The sequence below is a fragment of the Rutilus rutilus genome (genome assembly GCF_951802725.1).
Source record: "Rutilus rutilus genome assembly, chromosome: 2".
Classification (NCBI taxonomy): Eukaryota; Metazoa; Chordata; class Actinopteri; order Cypriniformes; family Leuciscidae; genus Rutilus; species Rutilus rutilus.
The window spans coordinates 47,208,450-47,227,288 of record NC_140210.1 but is presented as its reverse complement, the minus strand read 5'-3'; the positions used below and the strand labels follow the sequence as shown (position 1 = coordinate 47,227,288).

General features: G+C 36.9%; 2 protein-coding genes across 4 annotated transcripts in view; both read left to right on the top strand.

The window, feature by feature from the left end:
* Positions 1–18,839, top strand: part of LOC311285818 (uncharacterized protein) — a 75,661-nt gene that overhangs the window by 7,281 nt on the left and 49,541 nt on the right. The gene's annotated exons all lie outside the window — the stretch shown is intronic.
* Positions 583–18,839, top strand: part of LOC311285829 (C-type lectin domain family 4 member M-like) — a 77,682-nt gene continuing 59,425 nt past the window's right edge. For all 3 annotated transcript variants that reach the window (XM_084401638.1, XM_084401640.1, XM_084401639.1), the window contains exon 1: positions 583–827. In XM_084401638.1, coding sequence (XP_084257764.1) covers positions 725–827 — 103 coding nt within the window. In that variant the 5' untranslated portion in view covers positions 583–724. The remainder of the gene's footprint in view (positions 828–18,839) is intronic.

Genomic DNA, 18,839 nt, shown 5'->3' with positions numbered 1-18,839 from the left:
CTCTCTGTCACTGAGCACCACAGTATTGCAACTAAAAATAAAACAGTTTAAGAAATGAAAAGGACTTCATGTGTCTCATAAAAGAAACACGGTTAAAGCTGAATGATAGAAAGTGTGCTTATGTTTATACACTAGAGGGGGCTAGAGATCATTCTCACACAGTGGACAGTCTATTGGAGAACTTGTGGACTTGCAGGAATTGTAATTCCAGTTTAATTAATCTGTTTATCTCTCAGAAAGTCACTCGAGGCAGTATAAAACATTTTAAGAAAAAGCCTGTTACAAAGGCACAGATCCAACATTTTTCTAATTTCCATTTCCATTGTGTAGAAGAGTGAAGATACTTAAAATGAGGACAACTCTATGAAAACAGGTTCTCTGACTATATCCGTTGACAAATGCCAGTAATAGAGAAGTTTCGACTAATGAGTGACTTTTTCTGATCTGGAAAGAATATGCATTTGTACCAGCCAAGATGGGGATTTTGCTCACCACATGTGGTTGGATGTACAAGATGATATGGTCATAGAGTTTGGGTCTGAGGAGAGTTTTAGGAAGTCTATATTTACATTGAAGGCCATATATTCACATTAAAGGCAAATGTCAAATGAAATCACTTCCTGTGTAAATTTAGCACTATATAAGGTGGACTATTAAAAGTAGTCATCATTCTGAGAGCCACAGCTCATCTGTCTAGACGCACTGCAAGACACAAGAACAAATAATGGAATTTGACGGCTACTATGAAAATTCTAATCGCAGAAATATTATGGACACACCTGGACCTCAAAGACACTGCCAGGATGAAGGAAGAGCCCGAAAGTGCAGTAAGCAGAGTTTAATTTGGGTTCATGAAATGAGAACTGTTAGATTTCAATCATTGTTTTCCAAGACCAATAGTCAATGTATTGACAAATAATTATTTTATATTCTTACTTGTTTCAGCATATGTTCTTGTTTGCATAATTTAGGCTACAGTAGTAAAATATTTTACTTACAAACCTTATAAGTAGGGCTGGGAAAAAAAATCGATTTGATTTAAAAATCGAGTTGGTAGGTCAAATCGATTCATATTTAAAAAAAAATAGATTTTTTAGTTTTTTTTTTTCTCCCCCTCTTCAGTATAGTCAGAGAATGTCTAATAGGAAGAGAATTGGCACTCTCTGCTTACTTCCGGTTTCTGGACTGGCTGCAGTAACACGTCTCTGTCCATGCGGGGGCGCTCGCAGGCGAGTGCAGAATGAATGGAGGTCTATGGCGAAAAACCCTCAAAATCCACTTTTCTCAGGATATAATTTTGTGTCTAGTAATTTGAATGTTGTATTCGAAAGGAGATGCAAAGAAATTACACATTGCTGGGTGTTAGATTTTTTAGAGTCACTTATTTGGTTTAAAAAGTCTTTTAAAATGTCAATGACGTCAGAATGCTGACGTCATTAGCAGAATGCTAGCGTGTTATGGGCAACAACAACTCAACCTGTAAGAAATCGAAAAGAAATAAGTACTCGTTCATTCAACTTTCGACCTATAACCCATGTTGAACTTGCAAAACTTACAATAAAATCTGAGATTTCTCAACGGGAATCGGGTGAAAGAGACACATTTAGCCGTCTAGCCCAATATTATGAAGCTGCAGACTCGGAGCCTGCATCTACAGTCCCGCACCCAGAGTCCAGCATTCTCAGACCCCTCGTTTTTCGAGACAGCGCCTCCTGCTGTTCCGAAGATCGTATAACACCTTTATCCAAATGCCATTGAAAACAATAGGATGCAATATTACGGTCTCGTTTTATTTAAAGTTATCCAAATAAATATTCGCGTTCCCTGCTTAATGCATGTGCCAAAAAAAACTCATTGTGTTCTCTGACTAACAAATTACCCAGTAGTTATTTTTTGAGCGTGGGTGTAATTGAAATAAAATTACTGATGGAAGGGATACAAATTTCAAACTTTTCTTTCAGTTCAACCTATAATGGTCTAATTAACATTATACCATGCTAACATTACAAAACCTGTTTTTTGATATTTTGAATGCAAAGCAAAACTCAAATAAGAATAGACAAAACACCAATAATAAACAATTCTGTACTTTATTTAACGATCACCTAAGCATCATCTTGCTGTAAACAGGACAAAGCAAAAAAAAAAAAAAAAAGGAAGGAAGGAAGAAAGAATTGTTAGTGACTTTACTTTTCGTCTTCAATTGCATTAAAAAAAACTCCTCATTTATAAGTCGCTTTGGATAAAAGCGTCTGCTAAATGAATAAATGTAAAATGTAATGTAAATGCATAAGGTAAAATATTTACTTTCTGGTAATTCCTTCTTTTTGCAATCGCTCTGTCAAATTCCTCGACTTCACTAAAATAAAAGATGAATGCCATTGTCAAAAATATTGTGTAATAATAAATAAAAAAATTTTTTGCAAATGCAAATTACAAGCATACCTAGGGAGAAAAGGTCCAGACCGGTAATTAAAAAAAGGTCAAAAGGTAAATCTGATTAAATAATTAATGATGACATTCTTTGATATTAACACACTTAATGTATTTAATTGGTCTACTTTAATGTCAACTAATTTTAATCAAATTTTTACAATGGCTTGTCTACAAAAAGTCCAAGGTTAAAGGCTACATTAGCTATCAAAATATTTTCGGGGAAAAAAGGCGAAAAAACATACATTAACGGCTCAAATTTTGTTACAAACTTGTCTTTACAAATATTAAATGGACTATTCATATGTTGGTGTATCCATGAGCTATAAAGTAGTTTGATTAAAAAAGAAATCGAATGAGTTTGATTCGCTAAATAAAATTGACGATACTCACGTTTCGGCTTAAGTTCTTCAAATGTTTAACCGATCCAATTTGATAGGAGGCGCTGTCTCGAAAAACTAGGGGTCTGAGAATGCGGGACTCTGGGTGCGGGACTGTAGATGCAGGCTCCGAGTCTGCAGCTTGATACTACCAGAGCCCGTCTACGGAGAGCCTTGGCACTCCCTATTCAGCCCCATTGTATTGATTTTGGTTGCAGTTCCATTAGAATTCCACTGGGGGTGATCGCGAGCGAGTGCAGACTGAATGGGAGTCAATGGGGCTATACGGCTAAATGTGTCTCTTTCACCCGATTGCCGTTGAGAAATCTCAGATTTTATTGTAGGCTTTGCAAGTTCAACATAGGTTATAGGTCGAAAGTTGAATGAACGAGTACTTATTTCTTTTCGATTTCTTACAGGTTGAGTTGTTGTTGCCCATAACACGCTAGCATTCTGCTAATGACGTCAGCATTCTGACGTCATTGACATTTTAAAAGACTTTTTAAACCAAATAAGTGGCTCTAAAACAGGGGTGTCCAAACTCGATCCTGGAGGGCCACTGTCCTGCAGAGTTTAGCTCCAACCCCAATTAAACACACCTGAACCAGATAATCAAGTCCTAGTAAGATCTTGATTATCTGGTTCAGGTGTTTTTAATTGGGGTTGGAGCTAAACTCTGCAGGACAGTGGCCCTCCAGGACCGAGTTTGGACACCCCTGCTCTAAAAAATCTAACACCCAGCATTGTGTAATTTCTTTGCATCTCCTTTCGAATACAACATTCAAATTACTAGACAAAAAATTATATCCTGAGAAAAGTGGATTTTGAGGGTTTGTCGCCATAGACCTCCATTCATTCCCCCCGCATGGACAGAGACGTGTTACTGCAACCAATCCAGAACCCGGAAGTAAGCAGAGAGTGCCAATTGACCCTTCGCTAAGCCCCGCCCTCCTTAGTTACTGTTGCTACGCCTGTCAAGCTTTTGCGCCTGGCACGTCTATTACAGTATGAATGCACTGGTTTCAGACATTCCTAAGGAGATAATTAGTCATTTTTGCCGAACAGGTGAAAATATGAGAGTGCAATACTGCAGTATGCATTCGAGGGCTATATCCACGGCATAATATGCAAACGATTAGAGAATAATTTCATCAAAATTGTAGTTAAAGCGTTAGGTCCCAGCGCAAGCAGCAGCCGCCTCATACGCTGACCATTCAAATGGGAAACACAAATTTGAGGAACAGCTATGTGCATGCCCAGCAGGGTAACTGAAATTTTAAAATATTCTAATATTTATTAAACAAACAGCTTATCCATATGTATTGTGGAATAAACACACGACATTAGCCTGACCACTTTGCAATGATAACATTCTCCCGCTTGTATTTTTAGCGCGCCAGGCGTTACTGCTCACACGTCGGACTAACTTACTGTTATGAACTGATTAAGTTTGCATACCAACCTTTTCCTTGGAGATCTCCGGCAAGCCCCGTGTTGTTCCCTCCTTTTACTAACTACCTTTTACTTTTACTAGAACTAACACCGGGAGAGTCGCGATCGGATTGGGGTAACGTTACTAGTTTGGCCGTCGATTAACAAAATGCTGAACTATATTTTTAAGTAACGTTAAATTATGTCAGTGAGCCTCCGTCTTGCCTTTAATCACACTGCTTGATCCACGAGCTGGACAATAACTTTATTCTAGAGCTGCTATAAAGCCAAAACACTTTACTTTTAATTTCCTATTATCAATGTAAAGCTGCTTTAGAACAATCTACATTGTTAAAAGCGCTATATAAATGAAGATTACGCCCGGCATTTCTCCCCTTGGGTTTTAGGTTTCGGGAAGGGAACAAAATCCACCACCCCGTCCAAACTTTTAGGATACCGGGTATCAGATTTGCACAATCCATACGCACAACGCGGCATATTTCCCTGACTCGCTCGAAAGCTTGCCAGACCTCCCGCGCCTAGTTACGGTTGCTAAGCCACGATTGGCCTGTGGCAGTTTTCGGGCGTGGCTTAGCGAAGGGTCAATTCTCTTCCTATTAGACATTCTCTGATACTACTCGTCTAGCCCCATAGACTCCCATTCAGTCTACACTCGCCCGCGATCACCTCCAGTGGAATTCTAATGGAACTGCAACCAAGATCGATACAATGGGGCTAATAGGAAGTGCCAAGGCTCTCCGTAGACGGGCTCTGGTATAGTGTACAATACATTTTGCATTCGCCAAATCTTCCTTCAGGGTTTCCGTAGCACGCTCCCTGCGGCGCAGCCCTTGATGCTTCACACGACAAAAAGACTATGGCTGTGTCCAAATTCAGGGTCTGCATCCTCCTTAGGATCCTTCCTACCCGGTTGAAGGAGGAGGGGTCCTCCGACGACCGCAAAGCCCGGAAGTCGGTGTTTGTGAATTTGGACAGCCTACCCTTCTTTCACATATTTTCAGAGGAGAAAAGGCCGCGAAATTTAAAAATACTAATGTTACTGTGTCACGAAATGTAGTTTTAAGAGTTTTTCAGTCGACAATGTAGTTGTTTAAAGCTCAAATCTGTGGTTTATTTATAAAGAGAGCGCCATTTTAAAAATGTTATCTGACGGTTTCGGAGTTGTGAGATCCAGGGATCACCGGGCGCTCAGCGCTCATGTACCCCGCCGAGAACAGCCTTGCCTCGGCTAGTGCCGTTCTGACGTTCGCCGCTGTCAGTCTAGTGAGAATAATTCGTCTTGTGTATATCTAACGGGCGATCTTTGGTTTAATTAATCTATAATTTGTTCCTTGGCAGATTGTTGTGGCTGAGGGCAAAGTGAAGTTTCATAACTTTATATATTTAGGCTTATTTAACTTTAACGGTGTAGCCTGCTGTATGTTTGACTGAATCGTTTACTTTATTTCTTGACTTGTAGCTTCTTATACCTTTTAAAAACTGAAATTTAACAAAAAGAGACATGGTTGCGTCATTTTATTTTATATAGCCTATGTAATAATATGTTAAAATGTATAAATTTACATTATTTATTATTGTTATTATAATAATATACCACTTGCGATTATCAATCTATTATAGTTATGCTGTTAAATTATTTTACTCTTCATAGTAACTATTTAACTTATTTTTTATTGTCTATATTCTGTAATTGATATTTCATATTCTATTGCTATTATTATAGTATTATACATAAACTATATACTATTATCAATATATTATTATTATTATTATATTAGTACTTATGATCTATTATATAATTATACTTTTCATTACTATTTTATTTGCTGTATACTGTTTGTTTATTTTATTGACTAAACTATTTACTATTAGCCTACCTCTCACTTTATCTTATATTTACTATTTGCATTGCACTGTAGTTGTACCATATCATATGTATTACCATAAAGGATCCATCAGTTATCTTTGTTATTGCTAAAATCGGGTCAATGACAGAATATGCTTTTCCCACAATAAGAAAACTTTATTTAATTTAATGTGAAAATTAAATTATATCTCAGTATGGGGGTGTTCACAATTCTTATCCAAGAATGAAAAGCCAAATACATGACAAGCCTGAGCTTTGGCCATTCCTTATTAAAAAAAATAAAAATAAAAAATTTCAACCACTGAAATTTTTTTTTTTTTTTTGAAAAGCCAGTTTTTAAAAAACTTACATCGAAAAGCATACTCCTCTCCCACTCCGCTACCGCTCGCTTCGTCCGCCATTACGCTCTGCCGAAAAGAATTATGGGATAGGTAGGACGGGAAAGGATCCACCACACCCATCCTTCCAATTCGGGGAAAAGGAGGACGTATTTGTGGGCCGCATTTGAAGGATCCTACGAATTTGGACAGCCTTCGTCGCGGCGCTGTGACGTAACATCCTTCAAATGAGTACTCCGAAGGATGTAGACCCTGAATTTGGACACAGCCTATGTTTAATTTTTTAACGGTCCTCCACGACGACGACGGCGCGCGAGTGAGTGAGTGAGTGAGGGAGAGTGAGTGAGAGTGTGTGTTCGCGAGTGAGTGAGCGAATGTGTGTGACTGTGTGTGCGAGAGTGAGTGTGTGTGTGAGAGAGAGAGCGAGAGAGAGAGTGCGTGTATGTGAGTGAGTGTGTATGTGCGAGTGTGTGAGCGTGTGTGTGAGTGAGTGCGTGCGTGCGTGCGTGTAGGCTATGTGAGTGAGCTTGTGTATTATGGCGCTCGCTTTGTGTCATTTCTTTCCTAACCAAGCTTAAAGATGTGTTAAAGGGTTAGTTCACCCAAAAATGAAAATTCTGTCAGTAATTACTCACCCTCATGTTGTTCCAACCCCGTAAGACTTTCGTTCATCTTCGGAACACAAATTAAGATATTTTTGATGAAATCTGAGAGCTGTCTCACTCCTCCACATGGCTTATGGACACTATAACTTGCTGGCCCAGAAAATGTATTAAAGACATCGTTAATATAGTCCAAGTGACTCCAGTGGCTCAATCTTAAGTTTATAAAGCGACGAGAATACTTTTTGTGCGCAAAAACAAACAAAAATAACGACTTTATTCCACTTTTCCTTTCCTTCTCTCTGGGCCTCGAGTCTTTTCACGTAGTGTTTTTGCATAGGGCGTCTGTGTTGCACGTCACCACGTAGGCTCACTATTGGTCATGTGTGATACGGGGTTATCTTACGAAAGTCTTACGGGGTTGGAACAACATGAGGGTGAGTAATTACTGACAGAATTTTCATTTTTGGGTGAACTAACCCTTTAACGTGCGTGTGGAGAACGTCTGCCCCTCTGAACGCAAAACGTGCCTTGGCTAATTTAAAAATAGCGCACGTACTTTTATGCAGCTAAATGTATGATGGATTAATAATGACTAACTAACTAACTGTATTTTTATATGTACATTTCTGAAATGCATTTTCTGTAAAGCTGTTTTGAAACAATATGTTTTGTGAAAAGCGCTGTAGCCTACAACTAAATTTGAATTGAATTGAATTGAATGGACTTGTCTTATTTGAGACATTGTTCGAACAGTGTGGGCTAGAAGATTTGATAGAATAGAATAGAATAGAATCGGGCATTTATATAGCGCTTTCATATGTACTACTGTACACCCAAAGCGCTTTACAATCATGTCAGGGGATTTCTCCTCAACCACCACCAGTGTGCAGCATCCACTTGGATGATGCGATGGCAGCCACAGTACAACGGCGCCAGTGCGCTCACCACACACCGGATATAGGTGGAGAGAGGAGAGAGAGTGATAGAGCCAATTCAATGTAAGGGGATTATTAGGAGGCCATGATTGGTAAGGGCCAATGGTGTGTGGCCATGACACCGGGGTTACACCCCTACTCTTTACGAGAAATGCCATGGGATTTTTAATGACCACAGAGAGTCATTTGATCATTTAAGCTATTATTAAATTTGATGAAGTAATTTTCAGCAGAGAAAATCACATTAATATAACATAGGCCTAGCTTTTAACATCCTCGAAGAATATTAAGAAAATACTATTTAGGTTTGAATACATAAAAAAAAAAACTAAAAAAAAAAAAACTAATTGCAACAGTAAAAAGCTTTGAATGTATTTTGCAATATCAATTATGCACGAGCATGCATGGGAATAGGAAATAGGCTATAGGCTACAATAATAATAAAAAAGCTCTATAGTATCCTTATACTTAACTATCCTTATACTTAATTATATTCTTAAATTCTATGTTATAAAAAATCGTTCTATGAACTTCTAGCAAGCTCATTTAAACCGAGTTGTAAATGCCGAAATGAACGGAGGCTAAATGAATATTAAACTACTAAATATCAATATAAAATTGCCAGTAGATGGCGCCAAGGCCCTGTTCTATTGAGATTACTGGTTGATGTTCAACCTATTCTTTCAAAAACACAAATATATATTTAACAACCACACAACTACTCCTTTTAGACAATTGCAGTTGTTCTGCTGTGGCACTCTTTGGAACTGTATTTTCATCGACTATTGTGTGAAATGCCAGTCATTAATATATTATTTATTTACAGGCATTCTGGTTTTCTAAAAACTGTTCATTACAGAACCATTCAAACAAATATTTACAAATTTGTGTTTTACTTGGTATTTTTTTATATTCTTGGTATATGTTGGCAATTCATTTTCATTATATAATGAAAATGAATTGCCAACATATACCAAGAATATCAAAAAATACCAAGTAGCCTAAATAGCCTGCTGTTTTTGGTTCCCATGACATGCTGCATTTTAATGTTTTAATGACAGTGTCTTGGCTATAAATTTAGCATTTCACTAATGAAGGGGAATGTAAAGCATTAAATCAACCAGGTCTCTGATATAGCTCAGAGGTGCATCTCATGAAGCTTCATTTGACAAGCATATATAGACAGAGCACAACTCAGTGTCACACATTTAGATAATGGAAAAACAACACAGAAACAAACAGGGTCAGCAGCCGTGAAGAAGAGGAGTAATGATGTGTGGTGGAAGAAGGGTACAGAGGCAAAACAGTGGAAGAGGTCAAGATTGTGGACATGTTTCTAATGAAATAAGGACACTATTGCAGACAATGTTATCAATCATGACCTTACAATGACTGAGGGTCAAAAGGAAAAGCTAAATGTTGAGAGAACAACAGTGTCTTCAATCATTCAAACGTTTGTAGACCGAACAGGTGTGTAATCAGACATTATTTTCAGTGCTGTAATACTGTATACGTACTCCACTTGCATTTTACATAATACAGTAAATATACTTTATAGAGACAATGTAACACAAACACACACACAGTATGCAGAGTGTGTGTGTGTATGTGTGAATATATATATGGACGAACATTTTATGGTCCTACTACGCCTTCCACTGATGATATATATATACATATAAATACATTTAGACCATATTTATATATATATATACAGTGATGCTTCATAGTAGGGATGGTGTTCTTGGGATGGTACTCATCATTCTTCTTACTCCAAACACGTTTAGTGGAATTATGACCAAAAAGTTCTATTTTGGTCTCATCTGACCACATGACTTTCTCCCATGACTCCTCTGGATCATCCAAATGGTCATTGGCAAACTTAAGATGGGCCTTGACATGTGCTGGTTTAAGCATGGGAACCTTCCGTGCCATTCATGATTTCAAACCATGACGTCTTAGTGTATTACCCTTGGAAACGGTGGTCCCAGCTCTTTTCAGGTCATTGACCAGCTCCTCCCGTGTAGTTCTGGGCTGATTTCTCACCTTTCTTAGGATCATTGAGACCCCACGAGGTGAGATCTTGCATGGAGCCCCAGTCCGAGGGAGATTGACAGTCATGTTTAGCTTCTTCCATTTTCTAATGATTGCTCCAACAGTGGACCTTTTTTCACCAAGCTGCTTGGCAATTTCCCCGTAGCCCTTTCCAGCCTTGTGGAGGTGTACAATTTTGTCTCTACTGTCTTTGGACAGCTCTTTGGTCTTGGCCATGTTAGTAGTTGGATTCTTACTGATTGTATGGGGTGGACAGGTGTCTTTATGCAGCTAACGACCTCAAACAGGTGCATCTAATTTAGGATAATAAATGGAGTGGAGGTGGACATTTTAAAGGCAGACTAACAGGTCTTTGAGGGTCAGAATTCTAGCTGATAGACAGGTGTTCAAATACTTATTTGCAGCTGTATCATACAAATAAATAGTTAAAAAATCATATATTGTGATTTCTGGATTTTTTTTTTTAGATTATGTCTCTCACAGTGGACATGCACCTACGATGACAATTTCAGACCCCTCCATGATTTCCAAGTGGGAGAACTTGCAAAATAGCAGGGTGTTCAAATACTTATTTTCCTCACTATATATATATATATATATATATATATATATATATATATATATATATATATATATATGTATGTCATTGTGATATAAAGAATATAAATATAAATCGTAGCCATAGTTTAAATCTGAAAATACTGAACACTGTTATATTGTATAACATGTACTTCATTAACTGCGAAATTGTTAAGTGAATGCTTTTTACTGTAATTCTTATTTATGTAACAAACTTTATTTCTCAGGATTTAAAGATTTAGTGTAGCATTTATGATTATTGTGTGTGCTTAAGAGCAGAGTAAAGGTATGGGTATCTCATGTATACAGTAGACAGGAATAGGACCAGCATGCAGACAATACCATAGAATAAAGCAGTCATACTCTGACCATTTAAGTCTATTATTCTGTTATTAAAAGATGCTACAAATGACATTACAAACTCTTCGTTTTTACATAAAAATACATTTTAAAAAATCATTCAGTCATACATTTAACTTCATTTATCTTGTGTTAGTGGAATATAACTTTTCCAAAGATGCAATACCCCCATACAATACAATCAGGGTATAATCAGGGTATCTTCCGTCCATTTCATTTCCTATTTGAAATGAAATAAGCAGAAACGAGAAATGGCGCCTTTATTTGTTTTTTCCAAAAATCGAAAAAACAAGATTTCGGCTTGATTTTTCGTTTTTTAGTTCACGGGCAAAAAACGAATAAATGACTTCAAAATTCGTTTTGCACATGTGGACGGTCATGAGGCGCCCCGTCAGCCGTTTGGTCAAGAAAATCTGAGCATGTGACGTCATCGGTAGTTCCCCAGGTTTATTCAACAAAATAATAGTCCTATGGCTCTGCGTACCGCATATTAAACTGTTCAGGGCAGGTCCTGGGCTTACTTATGTGCAACTTAACGCGTTTCAGAGAAATATTTATATATCAGAAATATTAAATATTAATCTGCACCCAGACGGTTTTATTAGCTGTGCGGAGTTAAATCTGGTGAAGCACAATGTTCAGTCAAGCATATACGCAGCAGTCATAACTCTTCTTTTAGACAATACGCTCAGTTTTAGACAAGGGGTGGTTATTGCAAATACTGTAATGCAAAACTGCTGATGGTGGTGGGTACCGCGATGATGGTAAATAAAATTGTACTGTAACTGTAGCTAATCATAGCTGCGAGAGTGAGACAGCGAGATGATTGACAGGACGATAGCGGAGGAAAAAGCGCAAGATTTTGTTAGTAAAGAAATATTTATTTGTTTAATATAAAAGTGAGTTTGTCTTTGAAAACAACAACAACAACAAAAAGGTTTAATAACAGTGTGATCACAAAACTGAGTGTTCATTTTAAAGGGACATTTCCAAATATATTTTATTTATTTGTTAGCCTATGCTGTTGTTATTCTATCTTAATCGTTTTGTTAATTCAAGTTTAATACTATGCAGGAGTTTTATTTTATTTTTTATTGTAGCCTACTATTTTATTGTTGTTGTGTTTTCATTAAAAAATAACAATGAACCGCATTCGTTTGAAAGATTAATCCATAGGTCTTTCATTTACTTGTGTTATCTTATCCGTCTTATTCGCTTTGTTAATAACGAATAGGCTAATGTTAATTAAAATTGTTCAAAGAGTGGAGGAAGATGTTGTCAAACATTAAAAAAATTTTTTACCATTTTTTAAAACCGTTTTCTTTTTATAAACAGTGTAGGCCTACCTACGGAAGCCCTGAAACGCAACGTGAAAAAAAAATATATATATATAGTTAAAAAAAAAAAAAAAAACGTCAAAAGAAATTCTAGTAGGCCTACGAAAAAAAAAAAAATCCGTAAAAAAAAAAAAAATTCTAGTATTTCGAGATTAAAGTCGAAAGAGAATACAGTCTTCTATAGAAGTTGCGTGTGTGTGCATTCATAACGGCGCGCGTCCACTGGTGCCTAGGGCGTGTTTCCAATTCTGAATTTTGTGTGTGTGTGTCTGTGTAAATAAATGCACTTGTGAAGTCGAACTGCCTCGGACATGGATCTACACAAAATAGTAGCTTTTTACTTTTATCTGGGCTTTCAACAAAAAGAAAATTCGAGGTGCCAATCTACCAACATGCATTATCATGGCGTCGCCTATAGACGAGCACAGACTCCGCCGGAGTAGGTTCACAATCTGATCGCAACTTTATGTGGCAGTGTTTTTGACGTGTTTTCGTGCTCGTCTATAATAGGCAACACTATCTGGGTCGAGAACACTTAACAGTATCCGCGCTGATTACCTCTTCACCGTTCTGGATACATTTTAGGTGCATCATTCTGTATCCAATCATTTGGCCGGATCCCGTTATTTCCTCAGATATAAAGCTGGCTACCTCCATCCAGTCTGAAAAGTGTTTTCGCCTGTAAAGTCTATTCCGGCGGAGTATATTTTGTAACGTCCTAAAACAAATGGTAATGCCATGTTAGATTAGCACCTTTAAAAATATTACGACTTTATTCTTGTAATGTTTCGACTTTAATCTCGAAACGTTTCGACTTTAATCTCGAAACGTTTCGACTTTAATCTCGAAATTATAGCTTTTTTTTTTTTTCAGAATTTTTTTTTTTTTTTTTACATTGCGGTTCAGGGCTTCCGTAGCCTACTGACTTTTTTTGCATAATTTGCATCATAACTGCATCATAACTGAACAATTCAATGTAGCTGTATGAAAATAATGTTTACTTTTCCTAAGTTAACTTTCCCTTTAGTTTCCTATAGACATAGTTCCCTAGTTTCATTCATTTTCTGTATCTTCAACAACATTTTCCTCAATCTCTGAAGCATCCTCTAACTCGGAAACATCTTCATCTGTATCAGTATCATCAAAAACCTGTGAAATTACTTATTTAAATGTCAATTTTTGGGAGCTCATTTTTCCTGCTGTCTATGTCAAAGTCTTGTGCCACACTAAGCAAAATTGTGGGAAAGCTCATTATTCACTCACATGGGAGTGAGAAACAAAACATAACAAAAACATACATCAAATAAATGTTTTTTATTCATTTATTGGCTCTGTAAAGCTGCCTTTGAAAATCATAAAAGGTTAAAAGCTAGGTATTTCAGATATCTTGAATATAGAAATGAGAGCTTATTTGTCTGACAAAGATTTTCATCTGTAATTTGCAATTAATTCTGAACAACGTGATTTAGCTTTTTCAAGTGTGTTTGGATAGGGTTAGATCACTTTTAGACACTTGCACTTTAGAACTGGAGTTGAAGTGCCCTGTCATACAAACACATGTGTCCGTACAGTTGCATTTGAATAGCTGAGGGACAAATTGACCCGGGCGGGAACATCACAAATGTAATAGTAATTTTGTTTGTATATGTCAACACATATCAGCATGTTGAAACTTTGAAATCATGATGATAAATGAAAAAAAGTCACAAAATACCACCAAACAAAGGTTTAATATTATTTCAGGTAGATTGAAAAAATAAATGATGGCTCATTTTTACCATCTGTGGCTGACAAAATATGTTTCTGTATTAAAATAAGTGTGGAAAAGCTCATTTTAGCTTCATAAGGTTGTAAAAAAATAACAAAATATAACCAAGCAATTTTATTATTTTGGGTCAGTAGCCTACAGTTGCATTAGAGTGTTAAAATGTTTGGGTCAAATTGGCCCGTGAACATCAGGAACGTAGCCTAGGCTACTATAGTAATTTTGTTTGTATAGGCTATGTCAAAACACATCAGCATGTTGAAACTTTGCATGTTCGTCATGATAAATGAGAAAAAGTCACAAAATATCAAGAAAAAAACCATAGGGTTAACAGTATTTCCAACAACTAGAAAATCTAAGGGTTCTTACTTCTTTCACACCTGCCTCATTTAGTTCTGTTGAATCTGTAAGGCCCGCTATATTGGCCCAATTGCCGGTTCGCCAATATACGGGGAAGGAATCACGTGCTCTGTCCTCACTCATGCAAAGTATTGGTTGATTAAATTTGTAATACATTAATCATATGTATTTACTCGTTAATTCATCTGACTCCATAAATGAAAGGTTTTAATAATATCTGTGCCTCACTAAAAGTGAGCGAATGTTTGACTATTCCTTTTAACCATTAAATGAACAATGTCAAAATCAGTTAGAATAATCACATGTAACAATTTATTATGTCAGGTAAATGTATCATGCCAATTTCATAATCAATTCAAAGATAATCGATACAAAACATCAAATGCTCTGGAATAGAGAGAAGATGCAAACCCAACTTTAAGAAATATGTGAGGCTGAGAGATCTATCTCTCAGCCTCACGGACCGATCCGAAGTACAGAAAAGGCCCCGAACTCTCTGCTGCATCTCCTTATATACACAAACCTTTCACAAGGAAACATGTACTAACAAAAGAAATTTGCATGCAGTGGTCGCACCTTCATGGGGGTGGGTGACCATTTGCTTGAGAGACCACCTTCCTTTGTAAGTCAGTTATCCATAAACTCTTAAAACCTTATTACTTTTTATTTTATCTATCTGGATATGAGATATCTGTACCACTCACTTTGAGACATTTCAAATGACACCAAAAACATAACAGTCAATGATAAACATTCACATTAAATCATATTCTTGTGTGAGTTCTTAGTAGTTTGCGGAAGTGAGGTCGTATGGGGGAGGTCAAATGGTAATTAGCCCTTTGTCTCAGACCAGGGCCTCAACCAGTATTTTCAGTCTTACAAATCGCACTAGAGTTCGTTTTCCCCCTTGGTGCGGTTCGCTTGGGCAGGTGTGAATGCAGCAATCGCACTCGGGTGCGCACCAAAAGCGGTACGCTTTCAAACGAACTCTGGAGCGGTTCGTTTGTGGTGAGAACGTGATCCGACCTCGAACAGACCCAACTGCCAAAGAACAGGCTATGATTAGCTACAGTTACAGTACAATTTTATTTACCATCATCGCGGTACCCACCACCATCAGCAGTTTTGCATTACAGTATTTGCAATAACCACCCCTTGTCCAAAACTGAGCGTATTGTCTAAAAGAAGAGTTATGACTGCTGCGTATATGCTTGACTGAACATTGTGCTTCACCACAGATTTAACTCCGCACAGCAAATAAAACCGTCTGGGTGCAGATTAATATTTAATATTTCTGATATATAAATATTTCTCTGAAACGCGTTAAGTTGCACATAAGTAAGCCCAGGACCTGCCCTGAACAGTTTAATATGCGGTACGCAGAGCCATAGGACTAATATTTTGTTGAATAAACCTGGGGAACTACCGATGACGTCACATGCTCAGATTTTCTTGACCAATCGGCTGACAGGGGCGCCTCATGACCGTCCACATGTGCAAAACGAATTTTGAAGTCATTTATTCGTTTTTTGCCCGTGAACTAAAAAACGAAAAATCAAGCCGAAATCTCGTTTTTTCGATTTTTGGAAAAAACGAATAAAGGCGCCGTTTCTCGTTTCTGCTTATTTCATTTCAAATAGGAAATGAAATGGACGGAAGATACCCTGATTCAATACAAATCTGTAAGACATTTAAAGCACTGAACATATTTTACAAAAGCAAATGTACACTATAACGAACATTGCTCCTTTCATAAATGAATGCATTGAGCCCTTAATGTACAGGAATAAATGACCCAAGAGGCTACTGAAACTTCCTACAAGTATATCAAGGAGTGGACATGGCTAATGAGCAGATATGTGTCCCTCTGCTGCCACCTACTGACTTTAGTGGTCATTTACTGTCATTTTTGTTTTAAGTGTTTGTTTTTCCTGCAGGTGAAAACAAGATGCATCCGTTTAAGCCTTTTACTTTATTTATCAGGGCTGTCAATTGTTTTGCCTGAGTTGGGTGATATATTTGTATGCTCTTAACATAGTAGCAAAAAATGTGCAGTATGACTAGGTTACATTTAGTAGAGTGCTAGGCTTTATAAAAACTTTAGTGTAGCTCTATTAAATAGTATATTTATGTTAAACGATTTTAAATGGAATGATTAATGACCTGTTCAGAATAAGTATAGCAGTAACCGGCCATCAGAAGTATGATAATTCATTTTAGTTTAAAATCCAATAAGGTTTAAAGTGGTTTCTGAATGGTTAATTAATACTAAATGCAGCATCTATGAATGAACTTGAGGCATGCAGACCGGCTGCTGCAGGGCTTTAACAAATCTTAAACAAACAAATAATGATATGACCCACTTTTTCTGAATTTTACTAGCCCATTTTATCTGTCTCTCATAAGATCGTATATACACAGTAAATTCCCCGGTGTTAAATTTAACACCGCTCGGTGTTCATATGGGAACCACCAGCAGGGTGTTAAAAGTAACACTGAAGCAGTGTTAGAGTTAATTAGATAATTAAGTGTTTAATTGAGCGATGATTGAGCATTGAAGACACCTGATGATAACGAGCAGAATCACTGAAGAAAAGAGAAACACAAGAACTACAACTGACTTCCGGAGATGAAATTAACTGAAGATAAAAGACGACATTAAATCTCTGAAGATCTCAGCAGAGGAGGATTAAACAACTCCACAAACAGCATTACCAGCTTCACTTATTACCAACTAGTTATTGACAATTAATAGAGGTGTAGATGTTGATGTTTTATTGGAAATAATATGTTTTAGTAAATTCACCATTATGGTGATCAGTGTTTGCTTTAGTGGGGCAGTTTGACTCTTGGCTTTGCTATGCAAGTTTGTGGTCTTTGTGACAGTGTTTACCAAAACACATAATTTTGATACAAAGTATGCCAGAAACAAAGATGATCAAGTGATGTAGTTATAACCATCATGAAGTATATAAATATAAATAATATAAAACCAATTCACTAATCTCATAAATTGGCAAAAATGGTATTTATTAAAAGATTACTTTTTCACCAAAGATAATTTCTTGCCCTTTTTTTTGTTTGTTTTGTTTTTTGTGAACATTGTGGGGAAAATTATTTAAGACACACACAGACATCAAGAATTAGCATATGAATCTCAATAATGGTGACATGCTTCCTGCAGCAATGCATGCTGGGAGCCACCATATTATAAAACTAATGGCTCCCAGCATGCATTGCAGCATGAAGCATGTAACCATTGTTGTGATTCATAAGCTGATTCTTAATGTTAGTGTGTGTGTGTATGTGTTCGGTTTATTTTCTCACAATGTATTTAAAAGTTAAAATTCAGAATGTTTGATCTTTGAAGAAAAAAAATATTGATGGTAAAAATCTGTTGATAACAAGTTACTTCTTTTGGTCAGTTATGACATTTGTCGAACTTTTTCTTTATGATGATGATGAAATATACATCATATATTAATTTATGGTTTTCTTCATAACACATGATGTGTTTCAGTAAACACTGTTACAAAGACAACAATTAACATAACATTTTTCATAAATTGTCAAACCACCCAACTAGAGGGAACACTGATCACCATAATGGTGACCAAACATTTTCATCAAAAAATGTGTTCATTCCCAAAAAGAACTTCTGTAGATGAATGACAGAAATAAGGTCAAACTAGTTTGTAATAAGAGCGATTTCATGTCTTTTCAGTTGATTTCATCTACAGCTGTGTCCAGAAGTCAGTTGTAGTTCTTTTGTTTCTCTTTTCTTCAGTGATTCTGCTTGTTATCATCAGGTGTCTTCAATAATCGAACAATTATCACTCAATTAATTATTTAATTATCTGATTAACTCTAACACTGCTTCAGTGTTACTTTTAACACCCTGCTGGTGGTTCCCATATGAACACCGAGCGGTGTTAATTTAACACCGGGGAATTTACTGTGTACATGACAATAGACTTTTATCTATCATTGGGATACCAAATGTATGTAGGCCTACTTAACAGACATTCAGCATTATAGAAATAAATAAATCCAATGTAGTCCTTAGTAAACTGCCAAAATAAGATTATCTATAATGTCTATAACAGTAAATGTATGAGAAAATAAGGAAAATTAGGCGTGCAGAGGGGCAGACGTGCCTACTTTCAGACGTACAGACGTTAAGACGGGCAGACGTTCAGACGGGCAGACGTGCAGACGTTCAGACGTACAGACGTTCAGACGGGCAGACGTGCAGACGTTCAGACGGGCAGACGTTAAGATATGCAGACGTGCAGACGTTCAGACGTACAGACGTTCAGACGGGCAGACGTGCAGACGTTCAGACGGGCAGACGTTAAGATATGCAGACGTTC